Below are 23,146 nucleotides of genomic sequence, written 5' to 3' on the forward strand. Positions count from 1 at the left end.
ATCCCTCCCTCGATCGAAAGCCGCTACTCTGTTTGTATTTGACTCGAGGGAAATGATTCCATTATCTTCAGAAAATGTTTTTGCTTAAAAACATTTCCTGGAGATAATGAAGACTAAACTGACATTTCAGATGGCGCGTTATCTAGTAGTTGGATAACGCGTTTCTCTTCAAAGGTTTCCATACCTATGAAATGAATGCAGTGGGGGGAATCCCCCCCACTGCATGAAACCAGTGCATTGCATTTCATGCATTTCATGAAATGCAGTGCGTGAAACCAAACTTTCACGCACTTCTTGTCCTTGGATTACACGAGGTATCAGTTTACACCCTCAACAACTGAAGATTGACCTGGAGCCAAGTAATCGTCATCGCATTTTTAAATTATGCGTGGAAATGATTGCGATTTTATTATTATTATTATTATTATTACGTGATACCTCCAAGCAGTCCAAGGACTTATCGTGGGAGGGCACTCTACTCCACTCCGCTACCACATCGAACCGTCTCTCTCCCTTACTACTTAATTCTCCTACTACACATAACTACCGCTAATGCCATCTACCACCCAACACCACCACCCCACCTACAGTATTTTTTTGTCTGTAAATTGCGTGTATTCTGAAGGCAGGTTTGACTGTATGGGAGATGAAAATTCCGAGTTTACGGGAGAAAAAAACCATGCTACCTCCGTATCGAGATCTGCTAACTCATCTTCAAATGAAAAAGGCCATTTAACGATTCCGCTCGTAATGACGAGATGTTTTAAACTAAATTAATAAGATTTTTCCAAAGTAATATTTTTTTATTATTTTTTATTTTTTTTTATATCACTTTTGAGCTAGGAAGCTCCACTCATTTAAAACTAAAAATGTATCCTAGTGATGTATCCTATGAGAATAGGGAGCAAAGCATTTAAAGGCATAGAGTAATAGATATAATTTTAAACGCATTTACAAACAATGCTACCAATGGATTATTCAAACGACCTTAATGCAGCGTGAACACATGATGTGACTACATTTAGATACAAATAATAAATTAGCATAAAATAAAAATTAGCGGTAACTATGAAGAATGAGACTCGCCCATATTTTGGCAAAGACTTACAATCATTTCGATTCAAGTCCGGAAGGTTCCCCCCAAGGCATTTGAACTTTTCTTAAATAAATGTTCTTCTTAAATAATTTTTTTTTAAAATAATTTCGTCGATTTTTTTAAAATAAATTTAAAAAGAAATCGACGAATCATTTGGATTCATGACCAGAAGACTCTGTGCTCGGTATCTACACTATGTTGATCTAAGTGGAACTGTAAAATCTCGATGTAGCTTAAAAATATCAAAGCGCTTTACATCGATTTTTTACAGGGGTCAAGTCTCATATGAACTGTTACAAAAATAACCTTGTATGTTTCTATGTATATTTTGCAAAATATTAATGTAGTTAACTCTGTGGGAAGTGAATGTATTTACTGTTTTAACGTCAAAAGCAAATGCAATGCTTTCCCAGGGGAACTTTGTTTATGTATATAGTTATGTGTAAGGGCACAGGAAAAGTTGTTTACTAGTTTTGTATATAACAGTTGCTTACTGCGCTAACACCTTTAAAGATAGTATCTAAGAGTGAAGCTAGGTTTAGAGAAGTTTCCGCGGTCCCGAAAGGAGAAGCAAAGTATCAAAGAGGTCTGCTAGTTTTAGAGACAAGTTTCCGTGCCCGGCAAAATACGATCAAAAGATTGCACGGAGGAGAACAAAGAGCTGGTTAAACTTAAAAGAAGATAAAAGAGGCATGCCGAATTCTTCGGGGTTTGCTACCCTTAATGCAAGGTCGCGAGATCGCAAAATAAAAGGAGACTGATCGGAGCATAAAGGCTCAGTTTCCTTTTATTTTGCCTTCTCCTTTTATTTAGGTTCCAGTCACTGCCGAAGTCTCTGCTTCCAAGTCAGAGAGAGAGAGAGAGAGAGAGAGAACTTTGAGGGCAGAGAGAGGGCTTCCAGACGTTGCCGAAGTAAGGAAAGGCTTCCAGACGCCAGAGAGAAAGAGGGATCCCGGTTGAGAGTTAGCAGCAGTTTCAGTTTCTTGGAGATGGCAGTTCGAGCTATTGGAGACGGCAGTCGTCCAGACATTTTCGGCGAGCTAACGCAGAGAAGAAAAGGCAATGCAAATTACCTGAGGAAGCTTCGCTCGGAAGTTTTTATTTTTGCTGTGGGAGAACAACCTTTTGCCGGAGCTGAATGAGTACTGCAGTCTACAGCCCTCTATTTTCCTGATGAGATATTACTGAAGCCAGGCATTCCTGAGGAAGCTCAAGATCTGAGCTGAAAGAATTGCCTTAGAACTTTTTGTGCAAGGCTTTTGACTAAATGTGCGGTATAGAGCCTTTGTAAGTTCTATACTTTTGTACAATTCCTCTTATAGTGTGTTATAGAAAGACTTAAGAATTTGGTTAATAGAAGTTGATATAAAAATTGTAAAAATAACTTAACAAAGAGTTAGCTAACCTCTTTGCAATTAAACTAGAAGTTTAATAAGTTGATTTTTGTTAAGGAGTGACCCTATTTATATACATTGGCTATCAATACTCAAAGGGGTATATATATTTTTAGGGCATTCTTGATGAGTACAGAAGGCAATTAAGGTAGAATAAAAGAGGTGTTCCCAGAACAAAAGTGTTCTGGGAACACCGGTTAATAACCACTGGTGTAGAGTAATAGCATAATAACAAAATATAAATGAAAATTTGCATTTCTCTTATACACTTGAAATTATTATTATTATTATTATTATTATTATTATCAATAATAATAATAACACAGACATCACCTCTATTAACCGAGACCCACATAAAACAAAGAGAGACCGCCGCCAATCATCGCTCGCTTTACTAACAGAAGTCAGAGAGACTCCATTCTTGCAGCAAGAAAGAAAACAAGGCCGACAACAACGATCCTAACTGACAACAAACCTCCCAAAACCAATCTATATAACGAAACACTGGACTTTTATACCAAGCAAGGAAGACAAAAACAGAGAAAAACTACAAGTTCCTGTGGACTAAGGATTCACAGATATTTATGAGAAAGAATGAAAACACTCTAGTTTATATAATTACAAGTGAACCCGACTTACACAGCCTACCAATATATTACACTAACTCTTCACATCCTTAAGAACAAGATTAGAAATCACTTAAAAACTATATAATGGAGATTTCAAACACAGGCGAGCATATCCAGTCAGGCAATATAAACTTCAAGGTCTTTGACTCTTTGAAGAAATGGTCAGACAACATTTCCACCAATACCAACTTCACTATCGTACACACACAAAGATAAGAAATATAAAAAAATACTGGCTTACATTGATAACATTGCTCAACTACACCTTGACAAACATAGATGCGCTAATACTGACCAAAGTTACAATAAACGACACAGAAATTTACGCACACAACATATACAATTACCAACCTACAACTTATGTAGACCAAACAAAAGAGGAGGTGGCATCGTGGCATTTATCAAAGAAAAATACAATGCGACTGAAAAACAAACTCATTTCGAACATGCGGAAACACTAATTTTGGAAATCACAAATAGCCACAATAGTATCAAATACACAATAAACACAATATACAGACCCCCCCCCACCCCAGATAATAATCCACTCAGCTTTCTTCATGAGTTAGAAGCATGGCTAAGCGGCATCGAAACCCGCAAAACACACAGGCTCATCCTAATAGGAGACATTAACATAAATACTCTTGACCACGCTTCTTCAACCACTAACACATATCTTGATATACTAAGTCAGTACAACATAAACCCTGCCATTAACTGCCCAACAATAGAAGAAATACTCAATAACGCACTAACACAATCATGCATTGATCATATCAACATACGGGCTCCCATCCATACATATATACATCATCAGTAATTAACGTCAAAATTGCCAATCACCACTTTGTCTCAACTTCGTTTTATTACGTTACCTATGCCATCAGCCAACCACCCCAAATGTCGACAAAATTCGATCATACTAAAGAGCATTATCGATAACCAAGTAAAAAATACAGACTGGAATGGCCTACTTAAAATAAACGATCCTGTAACACTATACGAGAATTTTCGACTAAAGTTCACAGAAATATACAAAAAAAAGCAACAAAGTCTACACAAACGAGGCGACAAACAGACAACAATCCATGGATAAATGGCGACATACTAAATAGTATTACTGTGAAAGAAAATCTATGGAAAAAACTCAAAAAGTCACTCAGTAACACACATTTACAAACCTTATACAAAAACAAGAAATCAACTAACAACAAAAATTCGTAGGGCAAAAAAAGACACTACTACTTCTAAAAATTCATGGAATACAACGACAACATGAAGCAAACATGGGTTACACTCAACGAATTAGTAACTCGAAAAAAGAAAACTTCAGCACAAGATTTTATTGCAAAAATCTTCGGTAAGGACACAAACCAAGGGGAACTAGCAGATTCATTCAACCATACTTTCACAAACAACATCACACAACTCAAAAAAGACAAACTACCAACGATCAACAAAAAACTACCGACACAAAGTCAACAACAAACTATATATTTTCCACCCGTAACAAAACAGGAACTGAAAGAAGCAATCCTACAACTAAAACCAAAGACCACTCCAGGAATAGACAAAATAAGACTCACAGACCTTATAACACACTTTAAACAAATAAATCCAATACTTTTGAAACTCGTGAACATAATATTCGACACAGGCATTATTCCACAACAACTAAAAACTGCAATAATTACGCCAATATACAAACACGGAAAAGAAACGATACCCAGAACTACAGACCAATAGTTACACTACCAGACATCTCAAAAATTCTAAAAAAAATAACGCACACCAGACTATAGAACTATTTACAGAAGTACAACATCCTCTCACAAAATCAATACGATTTTCAGAAAACAAAAAGCACCATCACTTTATTAGAAGACATTGCCGACACAATAAACAAAGCTCTCGACAAAAACAAGTACGCCGTCCTAATACTGCTTGACTTAACCAAAGCATTTGATACACTTGAACATGACATACTACTCACCAAAATAGGTATAAGAGGAACACTGCATACAGTACATGGTTCAGGAATTACCTCTCAAACAGAACACAAGTAACAAAAATAGGTACACGTCACAGCCGGGGTATTCAAATAAAACACGGTGCTCCTCAAGGCGCCATATTATCACCCACACCATTCAACATATACATTAATGATGTTCATAACATGGCCATAAGAAGTCAAATATTTCAGTACGCAGATGACACCGCACTACTAGCAATCCACATAGACATCAACACGACTCTCTGCAAAGCACAACAAGACCTAAATGAAATCACAACTACTTCCACCAAAACGCAATTCTAATCAACGGCACCAAAACACAGATGATGATAATACACAACCAAAGAATCATGCGCCCCGCACCATTATCGATACATTGTCACACATACCGCTGCATTAACATCAAAAATACCTGCAAATGTCCCGAAATCAAATCTGTATCACATGCAAAATACCTTGGTCTCTATAGATTGCCACCTTAAATGGACAAAACATAGAATACCTACATACTAAACTCCGGATCATTGCAGCAAAACTCTTCCAAGTAAAAGACATTATTCCATCCAGCATAAAAAAACTTCTATATCACGGTATCTGCGAATCCCTAGTCAGATACGTATAACAGTCTATGCAAACACATCAAATAGCCACCTAACAAAATTAGAAACATTACACAGGAAAATTGTGTCAACAGTGATTTGGACACCTTACACGCAACAACTAATATCTGACCAACACATGACAGAATCCTGAGCATTAAAAACCTGAAAGACTACATGACATTAACTAGGAATTACTTCAACATTACCTATCGAAACAACAGAGACACATATCGTGTAACACGACCTACAACAACTCTTTACATCCCTACACCCTTTAACAACTCATACGGTTCTTTTGTGAGATCACATCAGATACCCACGCAACTCAACAACCTACCAAGAAATTTAAAACACACAGATAACTACAGAACATTAAAACACGAACTCTGGAAAATATACCAACAAAGTTAATACACCATTAACATTAATATGCATATCACAAATCACCAACATCCAATGCCTACAGCCTATGCATAAACAGTAACAACAACATAAATAGTGAAAGCTAAATCCCACTCTCTTCATAAAAGCTAACCCAAGCTTCGAAGTAGGTGGGATTAACTTGCCTCACCCATCTACACGTAATCCTTATAATCAAATGCAGAAATGTAACAAAACATAATTACATAACAATAAAGAAGATACTGAAGATATTTACACTGATTATTATGTTATAATATCGTTAATATAATATTACTATGCAACATGAAAAAAGAATGTAATAAATTATTCTTATTATTAAAAAAGTATGTAAATAATGAGTTTACATTGTATGTTTGTGAGAAATAGGAAATATTTTAATTGCACATGTGTAAATACTGTTGTATAATCACTCTTTCTCAAACTTTGAAAAAAAAATAGTAAATTACATGTAATATTATATAACTCGTGTAACTCTGAACTATATAATTGTAAATTAGTACTGTGATTGTTATTTTAAAAGAGAGCAAAAAAAAAACTATGTTATCATCATTATTATTGAAATTTCATTATATGTAGCACTTAGTGCTGAACCTTGTAAAATAATATACTGAATGTTACTCAAGATGATAATTGTATATATGTAAATATTTGAGAGATCAATAAAAATTATTATTAGCCAGTGTAGCTCAATGGATGTTCAATGCAACGCAACACGCACTTTTCCTAAGACTGCAAGTATAGAAGTTATATATTTTCTCTGTTCTATTCACATATTCGGTTTTGACATAATTATGCAACAATTTGCATATATGCATTGTTAAACATTCCCTGAAAAAATACTTTTCTTTTACTTACGGAACTTTAAATTAAAATAAAAATATTTTTTTAAAAAAAGTAAACGATACACAAGAGTGATCCAAAGTTTCGTATTTCTGCGTTGACTAATTAATGAAATGGATAAAGAGGATGAGTAGTTTATGGATAGCAAACCATCCATGATTAGTCTGTTAATGACATATTTATTCATTTAAAACGGAATGCTTTGTTTCCATTTCAAGGAAGAGATTTGGTATAAGAGCATTTCAGCGTGATCGGGCTCAACAGAAATGGACAAATTGCACTGCTTGGAAAGAGGTAGGGACATTCCCCCCCCCCCCCATGGGCAAGGTGCCATGCAACGAGGTGTTTGTAGCCTATATACATTGGAGGAATGTGATGTTCCCAAGTCAGTGCAACGTAAAATGGCTGCGAGAAGGGAATTGACAGTTTGAAAGATGCGTTGTGATAGAATGCCATGTTATAGATCTATCTGATCGGCAATTATTGAGAAATTGTGCCATCTCAGGACTACCAGCTTACTCACCGAACGTAGGGTGATACGAAGAATAATACGTAAAAACTGCCATTCTTTGACCGACTTCTGAGCAGCGACTGGAACACGGATCTGCACAAAAAAAAAAAAACATTCAGAACCGAAGCTCACAACATGGGTGTCCATGGCAAGACCTCAATATGCAATCCCCACATTACTTGACCCAAATGCAGCGTCGTCTCCAGTGGTCCAGTAGGACGTGGAAACTTGGAAAATTTGTTATGGAGCAACGAACCACACTGAACTCTCCACCGAGCAGATGGACAGGAGTAAGTGTAGTATGAAATTCGGAGGTGGCGGTATGATAGTATGGTCCTGTTTTTCCCGGTTTAGTCTCGGACCTCTGTTTGTAGTGCCATGAACATGGTAGTCTGAACATTCTGAACAATGCAATGCTTCCTGCTTTGTTCGTTTCTAAGGAACTGACCATTGTCTCTTTCAGCAAGACAATGTCATAAGACTGCTGCTGAAACTGCACATGAACGTCACCATATTTGACTGACCCCCACAGCGCCCCGATCTCAACCCTACTGGTGCGTCGGGTGAAATCAAGGGAAGTCCTCCCCAGAACAGTCCAGGACCTTATTGCATGCCTACAGGAAGAGTGGTCCAAAATTCCCATTGATCGCTATCGTACACTTGTGGAAAGATTGCCCCGTAGGATTGCTACAGCCATCGCAGCGAAAGGAGGAAGAGGTCCTACGTCTTATTAAGGTGGGTGCTATGGCTCTTTCTTCCTCAAATTATGGTGTCCTTTGACTTCTTTCTAAGCAGTGTATATTGTGTTGATTCACATCATGTACTGAAATCATATATTTTTTTATATTACATTGCTTTAATTGCTAAAAAAACACACAGAACAGCAAAACCACTACAATCACTCACATTGAAACAATACGATATCTTGGAATTTTCTTGGATGCTGATATGAACTCAATAGCCACATAAACATCTACACAACAAACTCCGAACAATAACTGGCAAACTCTATAGGTTAAAAGACATAGTTCCCACACGCCTAAAAACACTAATATACAAAGCACTATGCCAAAATATACTAAGATACGCGATAACAACGTATGCTTTCTGTGCACCCTTACGCAGATTAATGTCGCTACAGTACAAAATGATAAAACTGATCTTTTGTGAACGAAGAGACAATAACGACTTTATATACACTGCAATGTCAGACACAAAATACTGACAGCGAAACATTTATGTCACTATGCAGCTTTGCTAAAACATTATTTCGATTCCAACTACAGGACAGTCAGAAATACATACCGTATACCTCAGACAACTAATTATATCACATATAAATACAATAATCACTACGGAAAGGCCACGCGAAACTTCTACATCCCAGACATGATAAATAAATTACCTTTTGAATACAGAAACCTTACAAACTACAATAGCCTGAAAAGAGCTCTAAGGACATACTATGAACAAGAAACACACGCACACACGCATATTAATTATTATTATTATTATTATTATTATTATTATTATTATTATTATTATTATTACGTCACATATAATTTCTTTACATCATATAATTAATATCAAAGAATACAGTATAGTGAAAACTATAACGAATAACTGCCTCTTTCAGAATTATTCCAAGTCACGTCCTGTAATTGTGCTAATGGCAAATTGTTATGTATGTGTAATTCATGATCATGCATGTTACATATTTCTAGCGATAACTGGTGTTTACTCACATTCTCGTTACTTAGGCAACTGAATAAGTAATTTGCTGCTGTGCTCACAGGAAATGTAGTTGTCCATCCCATATAAATTACTAATATTGACCTTCCTCCATTATTTTCATTCATGTTCAAAACAAGACGAACTTTTTGATCTTAAATTATCAGTATATTTTGATTTTAAAAACATAATTAGTTATCTATTTAAATTTTTGTTAGGTATTTATGAGACTTTACAAAGAAGTATATAAATTAGCAATCCCGGCCTTGTTCCTGTTAAGGAAAATCTAACCCAATTCAGTATTTTCAAAAAAAAAAAAAAAAAAAAAGAGAGAATAAAGAGAACACAATCTAAAATATTCTTTCGCGATAAAGAATAATGTGTCGCATAGTAAAACAATATACGGGGTTCATTTTATTATCAGAAAATCGTTTGGAAACTAATATATATATATATATATATATATATATATATTCTTGTATAATGTAAAGATCGAAAACGAAAAGTCTTGGTTCACCTTGAAAGGCAATCAGTGACTAGTACACGCACATGACTAGCCATACTGCATGTTACAATGGACGGTGGCGCCAGGTTCGACGTGAAGGGGTAAACAAAATCAAGTGAATGTCATAAACATAATCGTTCAAAAAGGGCATGAGATATTATGTATCTATGATTATTACTATAATTTCACAGATTTCGCATTCACAACAAACACGCTCCATTAATCCAATTGGAGTGTGTTTGTTGTGAATCTCCAAAGCACAGTTCCGTGGATTGGGACGATGGGACTTTTTCGAAGGGGAAATCTTCAAGAAAGATCTAGATTCCAACTCTATTTCGAACAATAGACATCTTTAAAAGGTTTCTAACTGAAGGCAAGTTATCCGGTCTCAGGTGTTTCATGAAAAAATCAGACAACCTGACCACAGAGAACACACACACACACGCAATAAATAGACATAACGCACTTTCTCATAGCCTTAGTTGCTTTTGACTGTTATGTTAACCAATACTTTACCTCTGTCCAATAATCCCTATACTTTACATTTCCGCAGTCTAACCTCACAGTAACAATTCCGTAGTCGTGATATTAACTGCATCGAGCATAAACAGACATCTTCCATCATTTAAAACCTTAATGTATTAGCTATTGTTTTTGCTAAACATATTTAAAAAAAAAAACAGCAAGTGAAATGGGGCTCACCAGAAATCTAATTTCCCTAGGAGAGTGCCCATTGTCCATAAGACAATATTTTGCCTCTGACCCTACTAAAAGAAGCAAATACTTGCCTCGTAGCTTAATTAGTTCAACAGTAATTCCAAACAACAAACACAATAATAACCTTCCGGAAAATCAAACTGGTGTGAAAGTTCACTTAACTGACAGCAAAAATAAACTTGAATTTCTAGCCTTAACTATAATTCTAAGACAATCACAACTACCATTTCCCGGGGAAACTGTTGTCGTTCTTATTTGGTTTCTTGGTTGAATAGAGGTGAAAACTTTGTTGATAAAAAGTTTTACAATTTTAGTTTACAGTGGCGTATTGATAAACAAAAAAGTTTAAAAAATACGTCAGTAATGAATAAGGAAAAAATAAAAGGATGTTCGTACTCTACTCCCAAGAAATCAGAAGAGAAAATATATATATCTTAAATAATAAAAAAAGACACTTTCATTATAATAAAAATTAAAAAAATTGAAATAAAAGTTGAAGTTATATTTAAAAAAAAATAATGTTACAAATCACCTAATTTCAATTATCCTCCTGAAACTAAAGTCTGGTTCAGCCCCCTGGTGAACCACACAGAAAACGTTCACAGTTGTATTACAGAAGTAAATTCAGGATATTTTTTTTTTTAAACAATATTCATTTGAATATAAATTACCGAATAAAATCTTAAACGTTTTGCTTATTCCTGTGTTTACTCACTTATTAGCGATGAACTGAATATTTTTTTAAGTTTCAGATATGTATACCACACCTTCATTATGCTCATCATAGATTTTCGATGTACTTCTGCATTACCCGTAACTTTTCTCTGAGTGGGATGCAGTCCCAGTGCTATTACATAGGAGATTTTGCTTTCCAAAATCATCCATGACGAACTTGGTTCGAAGAAAAAAAAAAAAAAAACACTCCTGGAAAGTCAATCTAAAGATGACGTAGCCGGTTTCATACGGAGGTGGAAGGTTTTTCCGCTTGTAAACTCGGATTTTTCATCCCACAAAGGCAAACTGGACCCGTCAACATTCATACACATGCATATCTACTGACATATATACTTATCCTTAGAGGAATACAACAGAGGAACAACAATTAAACTGCATTTAATTGGTCTAAAATCCCTAATCATCTTACCAATTACAAAGAAATTATGTTATTTACTGCTCTTTGTTATTATTTTCTTCTTCTTTTTGCAAATAAGAAGTATGGGAAGATTGTTTCCTATACAATATGCATATGAGAATGAAGAGCGCACGCGTTCTTTCCCCCAAATATCGCTGATGATCACAAAAGCATGAATTTCATTTATGTTCATTAAACTGGCTGCACAACGTAAAGCAATATTATAAATGAATGTGTGTATTCGATTGGTTGTAATTACGTCCAAAGCACCTAAGGCTATGGTTCTAGTGTATTGTGTCCATTAATTAGGTGTTCTCATCCGATCGGCCTATTTATTTGCGAGTTTAAAAACTGGAGTTTCCGGAGGAGAATCCTGCAACTCCATATGACACCAGCTAATTTATGTTTAGTTGAAAAGCCCTTATAAAGGTTCTTCGCATCTAGGACTGGATTCGAACCCAGGTCTTTCTAAAAAAAAAAACGGTCATCGGCATTACCGACTGAGTTATGTAAGCCTCTCAAAAATAAATTGGTAAAATAGTATCGATTACGACCAATCAAATTAAGCTATCGTATTTGTGTCTCTAAATTTTGTCTATGCTCACACCGATTTGTCTGTTTTAAATCCCTTGTTTTTGGGTTGCAAAACCTTATCACCGTCCACATGAAACTTGCTAATTAATATTCACTTGAAAAGTCCTTATAAAATATTCTCCTACAGAGGGATTCGACCTGTTTTGTTTTTTTTAACAAAATCCCAAGATCGTTCTTACAAATGTGCTACGGAGATGCACCGTAAGGAACTATTCATTTCATGGTGACTATAAAAAAAAAATCGATTAATTAAATTAACATATATGGACCAGATCGAAGTATAAGATGACGACAGCTAATTAGCCACGAAACTTCATACACTTGGTAATACAATTCACTTCTAATAATTTTGATGAGTTTTTTCGATCAACGCACTATGTGAAGTATACCTGTAAATTCAGTCAATGTCGCGTGCTGTGACAAAAATCGAAGTGCTTATTTTCTCCAGTCATGTCATTAAAGATACCCATTATTTGTGACTACCGAGTAGCATCAGACAACGGCAGTAGTAGAGCGTTACTGTCAGCCGCTTAGCTGGAGATGCTCATGTAAAAGTCACGAGACAACGAGGAGAAAACAATCATGAGTGGCAGCGCAGAAGTATTACTTGAAAATAACCCAAACGATCGTATTAATGGCCGTTAATCGATTTACACCGTAACAACATTCTAGATTTCCTATTTTAACAATGTTTTTGAGTAGGAAGAAAGTAAAAAATTGAGTAGGGTATTTTATCACCATGCAGCATTTCTTGGCTATGCTTTTTAGCTTCCATTCCATATGTATATCACTCCGCAAAATGACTTTTGAACCGATGAATCAATTTCGATGAAGCTTCGCATTAACATCACGCTACAAGATAAGACTGTTCCCATTATTACTTGTTTATAGCCAGTTAAATATGACCGAAGAAAAAAAAAATGAAAATCGTTTACACTTCGCTGTCATATTTCAATGTGCATATTTCAATGGGGTAGAACTCTGTGAACAATCAGTGGAAAATTATGAAAAAAAAAAAAGAAGTTTAAATTGCAGAAACTTCAAGATGATGAAGATAAAACCAATTTCCAACACAAAATTAGAGAAAAAAATAAATGCTGAAAATATAGAGCAAGATGCAAAAAGAAGTTGGACATATATTGAAAAAAAAATGGATCCTGAATACTGTAGAAGAAACTCTGGGATACGACAGTAAATAAAATAAAATATAATGGTTTGATGAAGAATGTGTTAAAGTAATAATAAAAAGAAATAAAGCATGCAAAACATTTACTGCAAAATAAACTGGGATTAAAGAAAAAAAAATATAAAGAACTGAGAGCAGAAGCCAATAAACTCTGTCGAAGGAAGAAAAGAGCAAGGGGGATTAGAGAAGTGACTTAAGAGAAGGATATAAAATAATTAAGCAAATCAAAGAAGGTTATAAGCCTGGCTAGATATATGCAGAGATGGATAAGGAAACATGTTAATAAACAATGAAGAAAAAAAACAGATGAAGATAATATTTTCATGAATTATTGGATATAAACATTACTTATGCAGCACAAAATTATATGCCAATTACTATTGTAGAAGATAAATCTGTAAAGCTACCAAAAAGGCAAGAACTTAGCGATATATCATATTCATTCAAGAACAACAAATCCCCGGGAATAGATAAAATTTCTGCAGAGTTGCTGAAAGCGGGAGGAAAAAAAAGACGAAATATACGAATTTATTGTAACTATGGAACAGAGAGGAAATGCCAAAAAGAATGGAGAAAGGGTCTGATTTACCTAATATATAAAAAAAGAACGACAAAAACACTTTGTTATGGAATATATTACTCGATCGTTGCCAATAGATACTAAAGACACTCTAATAAACAAATCAATGCAGATTGTAGCATGTGAAGATGACATTAACATCATGGCAAGAACCAAAAGAAACATATTTGGAATTAGAAAGACAAGCATATGTGATAGAGTTTAAAATTAATCAACAGAAAACTAAAATAATTAATACCAAGCAGAATCGGTGAACAGATAAAAGTGTGAAAATTGGGAACCGTGAAATAAAAAAAAAAGTGAAACAATTCAAATATTTAGAAGTAAATAATGATCACTAGTCAACCAAATGACATGGTACAAGTGCAGAATCGAATAAAAATTGGAGTAATCAGGCTTTTGTTATTCTTTCTCATGTGTATTTAATTCAATTTGTTCATCATATCTAATGAACAAAACAGTATACTATTTTTAAGTAGAAATATTCCTTTCGTATTTTACATGGAATACAAAGTGTACAGATTTCCATGTGAACTTCTTTTTCGCAATCTATCAGCAGCTTGTTACATGGACCAATTCACATTCTCCTAAATAATACGATTAACACATAGCTTTTCATAAAAAAAAAAGGGGAGGGGGGAACATTAGAAATAGAGAACCAGTTGAAGTTGAGATGTGTCAACAACAACTTGCAGAAGATTATACTCTGATTTGAAAAATGGAATTCACAGATGGAGTTTCCTCCAGCTGTGACTGGAGGTAAACATATGAATCGCCAGAAAATCTATATAAATCCCCTATTTCCTCCAGCCACAGCGGTGGAAACTCCATCTGTGGCTCGGATGGCTTCAATTGTCCGCTATAATCTCCCTTTGATAGCTTCGAGCTCGCTATATGCTGAGGGATAAAAACTGGAAGCAAACCGAGGTTCAAAAAGTTACAACTACAGGAAATCTGCCTACTCCCTTTTGAGAATAAAAGGCATTAGAGGATTTTTTTTATCAATTATATTTCAAATCCTAACTTACGAGTAGTGAAACTGTTTTAATGTATCCTGCTGCCTAATCTTCAGAGCATAATTCGCGAAACTTAAGGGAACAGATCTCTGTGTTCCTTTAGGTATGGTTGGTTCCTTCAAGAGAAAAAAAAAGTCATTCTGAGCACCTATATTTACTGTTCACTTACAATATAAATTAAGCACCTTTTTGTTTATTATGAAACGGATGTTATGAGCAGGGTCGGCTCTAACGATGGTGCAAGACGTGCATTTGCATGGGGCGACAAGTATTTTTGGGGCGACAAAGTTGGCATAAACCATATGAAAAATAAGGGAGAAGGGGCGGCAAAATATGCTACTGCACGGGGCGACAAAATTCCTACGGCCGATCCTAGTTATGAGTTAGAATACTCCTTATGGCATTTGCCAAATACATTCACTGATTTTTTTAAAATTTTTTTTAAATCATTAAATGTGCACCTTCTCATACATTTATCAGCCTAGTTGGAGAGGTGACAGTAGCCTCGTACTCTGACTATCATGCTGTAAGTTAAAATCCCGTTGTGGTATGGATGTTTGTGGATTTCAGTTTGGCAGTAGGTTTCCTTACTCCAGTGTGAAAACACATCCCTGTTTATTGCTGAAGGCTTGCACTTTAGAAAGCACTATATTTGGTGTTTCTTTTTTCTTTTCTTTTCTTTTTTTCAGAGCAGGATTCTTAGATTAAATAAATTTTAGTCCGCCTATGATAATGGAAAAAACAAACAAACATATACTACCGAGCTGTGTGTGTACGTGAGTATCCCGTTGTGGTATGGATGTTATATATATATATTTACATTATTTCCCATAATGTAAAACACAGATGTGTTTTACATTACGGGAAATACTAAGAATAGCGATCAGAGCTTTACCCACCTTTACAACGAGTTGCACTACCTTTTAGCCTTGAACTACGATCAGGCGCAAACTTAACTGTTTTGCTTACTTGGAAGAAGGAGTAAAAAAACCAAGTTTATAAAATTACTTGGTATCCTTAATATATATTATCCCCAAGGTAAAAAACTTTTCACATCTTTATCTCATCCAGAGTTTCTTATTCAAAGTTAAAGCACCTTGTAGCAACTTGTATAGGTAAAGTTGATAAGGCTCTGTATTACTAAAATCCTTGGTATTTCAGGGTGTCTAGCTACTCACTGAGGAGACCTCAAAAAAGGTTGAAACCGGTCTGGGTAGTGGCCCAGCTCACCCATAATGCATAACAGCATACATCTTCTAGTGAGATATGATTTACATTATGGAAATACTAAGAATAGTCATCAGAGCTTCATCCACCTTTACAACGAGTTGTCCTGGTGTTGCACTACCTTTAGATTTGAACTACGTTCAGGCGCAAACTTAACTGTTTGCTTACTTGGGAGAAGGAGTAAAAAAACCAAGTTTATAAAATTACTTGGTATCCTTAATATATATTATCCCCAAGGTAAAAAAACTATTCACACACACACACACACATATATATATATATATGAAGACCTCTTGACGCGAATCACATCGGTCTTCTTCCATTCGAAGGGCGTATGCGCATTACCCTTCTAACAGAAGCTCTTAAAATAATAACCTCTATCTAGATTATAACATTCGCATTCACAACAGTATGCTCTTAGGCTTTTTCTGTAACACACAGGAACAGGTTCTCGATTCATCATAGAGAAGCAAGATGATCAGTACAGTTTTTTGGATTTTGAATGGGGAATTGAGAACCTCTAAAACTGGCGCTGAGCAAGTGTGACATGTTCGAAGTCGCTAACTTCTTCTACGTTATGAATTCTAAATGCAAATGAATAAGTTTTATTGTATAGCTCAATTTATAATCGCAAACTACTAATTGTTCTCTAGGTTATTACTAAAGACTATATTTGAATATTATGTATTTAGTCAGCTATTTATACGGTATTCGATTATTTTTTGCAGTTTTACGTGGTCATGTTTATTAACGCAAATTGAAAATCGTTCTCTAAGAACGGACCATTTTTCTATAAAGAAAAATGGACATCCTTCAGTTGGGGAGGCATATAAATAGTAGTTTCCCCCGACATAATTTGGATGAAGGGAAGAAGTTAGCATTTTGTCGAGAGCGCAAAAATACCGAGGATAAATCGAACGTCTTTGCAAACGCTTATAAAAATATATTTTACATACTGCAGTGTTATGAACGTTGAAAAATACACTTATGAAGAATGAATCCTTGATGCATTTTTTCTCATTCCTCCTGGCAGGTTTCTACACAGCACTGGCTGTCCAAATATAGAGTTTATCTTGCCACACAAAACGAACGAACAATGGAGAGGTAAGAGTTTTGTGGTCCGAGACTGTCACATTAAGTCCTTGTATAAAGAGGGTGATGAAACCCATCTCTCCTCCAGCAATCTTTTGAACTACTACTACCTTGGCTGTATGCGACGAGGAAGGCATTATAAAGGAGTAGGAGCACTTTAGATTGCATCGCATGTCAACATTTTCCTTAGGCAGTAGATTCAGAAAAGACAGTACGTCTACAAGCAAGAACTCATCCTAAGTGATTTCTTTGCTGACCCAAAAAGTAGGTCAACAGTAGTTGACGACCAGATCTTTTTACATCATTAACATTCGTCCATAAATGGTGCCAGAAGCACCATTTATGGACGTCATTGTTAATAAATATCATTTGATGCGACATCCTGAATCACAAAAATCGTGATCTCTGGCTTGGATGCAAATAAAAGAGGCTCATTGTTTTAAATGCCATAACAAATAGAAAAGACATTTAGGATTCATCCTGATGCATCTTCATTGATGGTGCCTAACTTCCGTACTGGTATTTATCTTTGATCCTTAAGCATCCTATTTGAACAAATGAGGATGGTTATGGGAGTAGTGGAATGGGTAGGTGATCAGCCCAAAACTACACATCGGAAAGTCCCGAGGGATTGAAATTGAGTGTAGGTGACCAGTTTGCTCCAGTGCTTTGTGTATATCTAAATCTGCTGCTTGATTTTTACATTTTTATGATATGGATTTGGTTTAGGGTGATGGAGGAAGTATTCAGCTTGCTAAGTATGTTAAGTCGGGAAGGGTAAATAATGCCGACAAAGAGATGCTGCTGGGTAAATTGATTGGATTTTAATTACGACAGAAGCAACTAAGCATAATAAGGCAAGTGTTTTATGTCTGTTAACTGCGTGTATTTGCCTGTTTTGAGGGACGAAAAATCCTGCCAACCTTCGTATGAAAGTAACTCGCCGTCAGTGGAAAGCTCTTGAATTTCGGATAAGTGATCACGGGTGCTAGTTCAGGTGCGAAGTGTTGCGCTGTGCGTTTGGAATAAGCATTTTACAAGCAGTGTATCCCATTAATGGACAGGCACCTCACGAAAGCTGCGAAGCTAGGAATTTGGATGACGGTGAACAGCGAGTTGGAGTTTGAATGACATACATGCATACACAAACATCATTTCTACAGTGGGATTCAATTCCGCATTGGTTAGAAAGAGAAGACGCTATCCACTCGGTCTGGTTCATAGTTGACGACCAGATCTTTTGATATCATCAACATTTGTCCATCTATATTTTAACTGCTGGCACCATATATCTGATTACTAATCAACAAGTTAAAAATAAAATATAATCATCACTCAAGCTAATTATATTCGGTGGTAGTAATTAGTAATCAGATTTCTGAAGTGTAGGAGGCGGGGGGGGGGGGAAATTATACTCGGCAGATTCACATTACAAATCACAGTTCAGATTTTATTTTATTTTATTTTATTTCTTATGTGACTCCCATCCGATGAAAGGCTGTACTCCTATTACATTAACACTATGGATGAGGAAACATTTAATTTTTAATTTGTTATTAGTAAGAAGTGAGCTATTAGTAAGATTTCTAAAGAATATTAAATTGTTTATTTAAATTAAGGGGATATTAAATCCCACATTGTTTTAAAACCGAATAAGAAACTCAAAGATTGGAATCAGAGAGTTTCATGCCGAATATAAAACGGTTTTAAAACAATGTGGGATTTAATATCCCCTTAATTTAAATCATGTTTATATCGCCGGAACGAAGCCTGTTGGCTCTTTATATTTAAGTAACTTAATGGGTGCACCTTTTTGACAACTCGTATAGCAGAGTACATAAGTTCTTTTCGCTATACCCTTTGGTATTAATTTGGTCTAGCTACTCACTGATGAAGCCTCAATAAAGGTTGAAACCGGTATGAGTAGTGACCTCCCACCATAATGTAATAACAGCATACATTTCCTAGGAAATGTGTTTTACATTATGGAAAATACCTAAGAATAGCGATCAGAACTTTGCTACGAGCTGCCCGAGTTTGTACTAGGACTACGTGCATTTGCTCACGCTAGTAGTCGCCGATACTTTTATAGTTTATTATACTATATTCGGCATGAAACTCTCTGATTCCAATCTTTGAGTTTCTTATTCGATTTTAAAACAATGTGGGATTTAATATCCCCTTAATTTAAATAATATTTATATCGCCGAAATGAAGCCGATTGGCTCTTTATATTTAAGTAAATTGTTTATATTATTTTCCTGGGTTTTGTCCCAGAACACATCATTGTGAATAATAAAGGACAAAACGAACTCAATTAGGAAAATGCTTTTTCCTTCATACAATTTTTATAGTAGTAGAAGGTGCATTATCGTAATAGACTTCATTATGATTTTATTATTGACACAAAACAAACCATAACAGTTTATTCAATGAAATGGAACTGGAATTTCCCAAGGATATGATACTGACGTGTCATTTCTAACTATAAATATATACTTATAAGCCCTGCATAAGAAAAGAACAGAATCGAACAGAAAAGCAAGTTCATTACGTAAAACAGTTTCATGATTACATGTACCAGCTCTCTCTCTCTCTCTCTCTCTCTCTCTCTCTCTCTCTCTCTCTCTCTCTCTCTCTCTCTCTCGGTGTGTGTGTGTGTGTGTGTTCCTGGAACTGCGTAAAAGGCGGGCGAAATTCTGTTGACATTTTTTAAATGAATATAAAATAATTCACTAAGTTTCAAAGATAATTTTTTCATGAAAAAATACCATGTGACCAATGCACATGCTATAGTGACAACATTCTAGGGCACTAAGGTGCAGAAAAAATTTGTTTTACATTATAATTTGGAGATATACGGATAATATTTTTGTTTTTAAACGCCCTCTAAGTTTGTAGAGATTACTATTATTATTTATTAATTTTATTTTATTTGTGCGAACCTATTTCTGAACGGATCTTATGTGTTGGGGAAATACGGCAATTTTTTATGCGAAATGTCTATTATACATATATATATATATAGAAAAAGCTGAAGAAATTATAAATAATTTTCAATTGTGACCGTAATCATAAAGTCCTTGTTGAATTACTTTGTAGTGAAATAATTAGTGTGATGACCTGGGAAAAAAAAAAAAAGGCGTTCTTACGCCGCTGGTTCTGAAACAACTTTTTTTTTGTTTCCTCTCTCGTCAAACTATAGAAGATTAAACGATGAAAATGCCATTATATATGCTCATAATAATAATGATAATAATCATAATCTCCTCGATGCTATCTCCGCCTTGTCGTCGTGAGGAACTTGCGTGTCCCAATGCCCTGAGAGCCATATCGGCGGTAGCTTTGCTACCGGTAGGGTCACCCTACCCAGACAGATCAGTGGTACCAGACTAAGAGAAATACCCCGGTCCTGCATGTAGAGGGGGGGGGGATTGAACAAAAAGCTGGGTAACCTCTTTTCGTTTAAAAAAAAAAAAAACAGATGGAAAAGGAGGACAGATTTACTGGAAACGACAACAGAAAGAAAAAGGGCAAACGATTTGGAATAACGGATATATTAAATGTCGTCACATGGAATGTTAGGAGGATTAGCTAGGAAAGAAACAGAACCCAACAAACAGTTAAATAAAGGGGGAAGAAGATAATTATAGCAGTATTAACTGAAATTTAAAAAAAAATTAAAAGGAACTATCGAAATGGCAGATTATGTAACGATATATAGTGGTGTAGAACAGAATAAAAAAGCAAGCTGTGGTGTAGCTATAATGATAAATCAAAAATGGAAGACCAGAATTAACAGCTACACTTTTATTAACGAAAGAATAGTAACTGCGAGACTGAAATTTGAAAGAGGCTACTACCTAATAGAAATATATGCTCCAGAAGAAGGGAACAAAAAGAAGAAAGTGAAATATTATACAATGAATTAGAAAAAAAGGATGAAACACTGTAATAAAAATGATTATTTAAAAATTGCAGCTAGAGTAGAGAACCGAAGTACGAGTATGTAACAATACTAAAATATTACTTGGATATCAACTACAGGACAGCCAGACAAGAAATACACATTGTATAATGTGACCTCAGACAACTAATTATATCACATATAAATATATTAATCACTACAGAGGAGCCACTCGAAGCTTCTACATCCCAGATATGATCAATAAACTACCTTTCGAATACAAAAATCTTACAGTAGCCTAAAATGGGCCCTAAGGGCGTACTACGAACGAGAAACACACACACACACACACACACACACACACACACACACACACACACACACACACACACACACACACACACACACACACACACACACACACACACACACACACACACACACACACACACACACACACACACACACACACACACACACACACACACACACACACACACTAACGACTTAATGAAATTCAATATATTAGTTTAGGCTTTCCAGTTCGGTAACACGTCATGGCATTCATAATTATCGCGTGTGCGTGCGTCTTGGCCCGTCACGCGTGTTTGTGTGAATGAATTTCTCATCCTATGTCTGTAGTGGATACCAAAAATCAGCCAACACAGCAATCAAACCAATAAATAATAACCAACTGGTGTCATCCTCAGATAAGCTTAATAAAAACGCTTCGAGAATGAAAGGTGAGAAATTACATCTCAACCAAGATCAACAACAAAAAAAAAGGTGTGTGTGGGGGGGGAATCCATATATTACATTTAAGTGCTGTAGTTACAGCGCTTAAATACATTAAATCAAAAATTGTAAATACAGCAATCCCTCGATTAATGCGCCTCCGATTAGTGCGTCAATATACAGTACGTATATCTTAAAAATAAATATTACGGATTTTTTTTTTAAAAACTATCTATACATTTTTTATGGCTAACTATATTAAAAAATCACTCACCAGGATGAAATAATTTAGTTACCGATTTAAAACATTTTATAGTTATTTTTAATGGCACATTACACTATTTCCATTTACACTATGTTCTAAATTTACCGCCAAAATTTATGTGGTCTGCTAATTACATAGCATTTTACTGATCATATCTCGTGCTTCCTTTGCAGTTGTTTTGCTTATTTTTTTTTATTTTATTTTAAAGTATTTTCCCAACCTTTCATCATGAGTAAAAGAAATAGTGAGCAAAAAAGTGGAAGTGTGAAAATGATTTGAAAAGTAATCTCATTGGAAGAAAAACTTCCAATGTAATTAATAAAGAAAAATGAACAAGGCAAGTCCAGAGCAAAGATAGGACAAGAACACAAAAAATGGGTGAATCAACTATAGGAGCAGTTTTAAGTAAAGTTGCTGAATACAAAGAGAAAGGTAAGGCTGCCTCAAATTCATCATGCATGCAGACCACTTGAAATCCAAGTATTATAATGATTGAATTAGAGAGACTTCTTTCTACATGGATCGAAGATTGTAACCAAAAACGCATCTCGCTAAGCACTGACCTTATTAAGTCTCTTTGCAACCTTGAAAGAAAGGGCTATCAATGATGGAAAAAGACGAAGAATTCCACGCTAATGCTGGGTGGTTTGAGAAATTCAAAAAGAGAAATAGCCTACATATTCTAATCACATGAGAAGATGCAAGTGCAGATAAGGAGGTGGCCGCAAATTATTCAGAGATTTTGAAGAAAATTGTGGAAGAAGGGCGCTATTGTGACCAACAAATATTTAATGTTGTCGATGAAACCGGCAGCCTTTTTTGGAAGCGAATGCCTTCCAAGACTTTTCTGGCCAAATCAGAGAAATCTCAGCCTGGTTATAAAGTCGCAAAGTCGAATGAAATTACTGCTAGCAATCTGCGAGCCGTTTGGAAGCACATTCTTCCACATT

At 35.4% G+C, this 23,146-nt stretch overlaps 1 protein-coding gene across 1 annotated transcript in view; it reads left to right on the top strand.

The window, feature by feature from the left end:
• The window catches only part of LOC150110082 (uncharacterized), a 176,486-nt gene that overhangs the window by 40,632 nt on the left and 112,708 nt on the right, over positions 1-23,146 (top strand). The window contains exon 3 of the mRNA XM_090408797.1: positions 13,731-13,788. Coding sequence (XP_090264923.1) covers positions 13,731-13,788 — 58 coding nt within the window. The remainder of the gene's footprint in view (positions 1-13,730; positions 13,789-23,146) is intronic.

This window comes from Typopeltis vanoorti, chromosome 1 (assembly GCF_054136105.1).
Source record: "Typopeltis vanoorti isolate ZY-2024b chromosome 1, IOZ_Tvanoo_1.0, whole genome shotgun sequence".
NCBI lineage: Eukaryota > Metazoa > Arthropoda > Arachnida > Uropygi > Thelyphonidae > Typopeltis > Typopeltis vanoorti.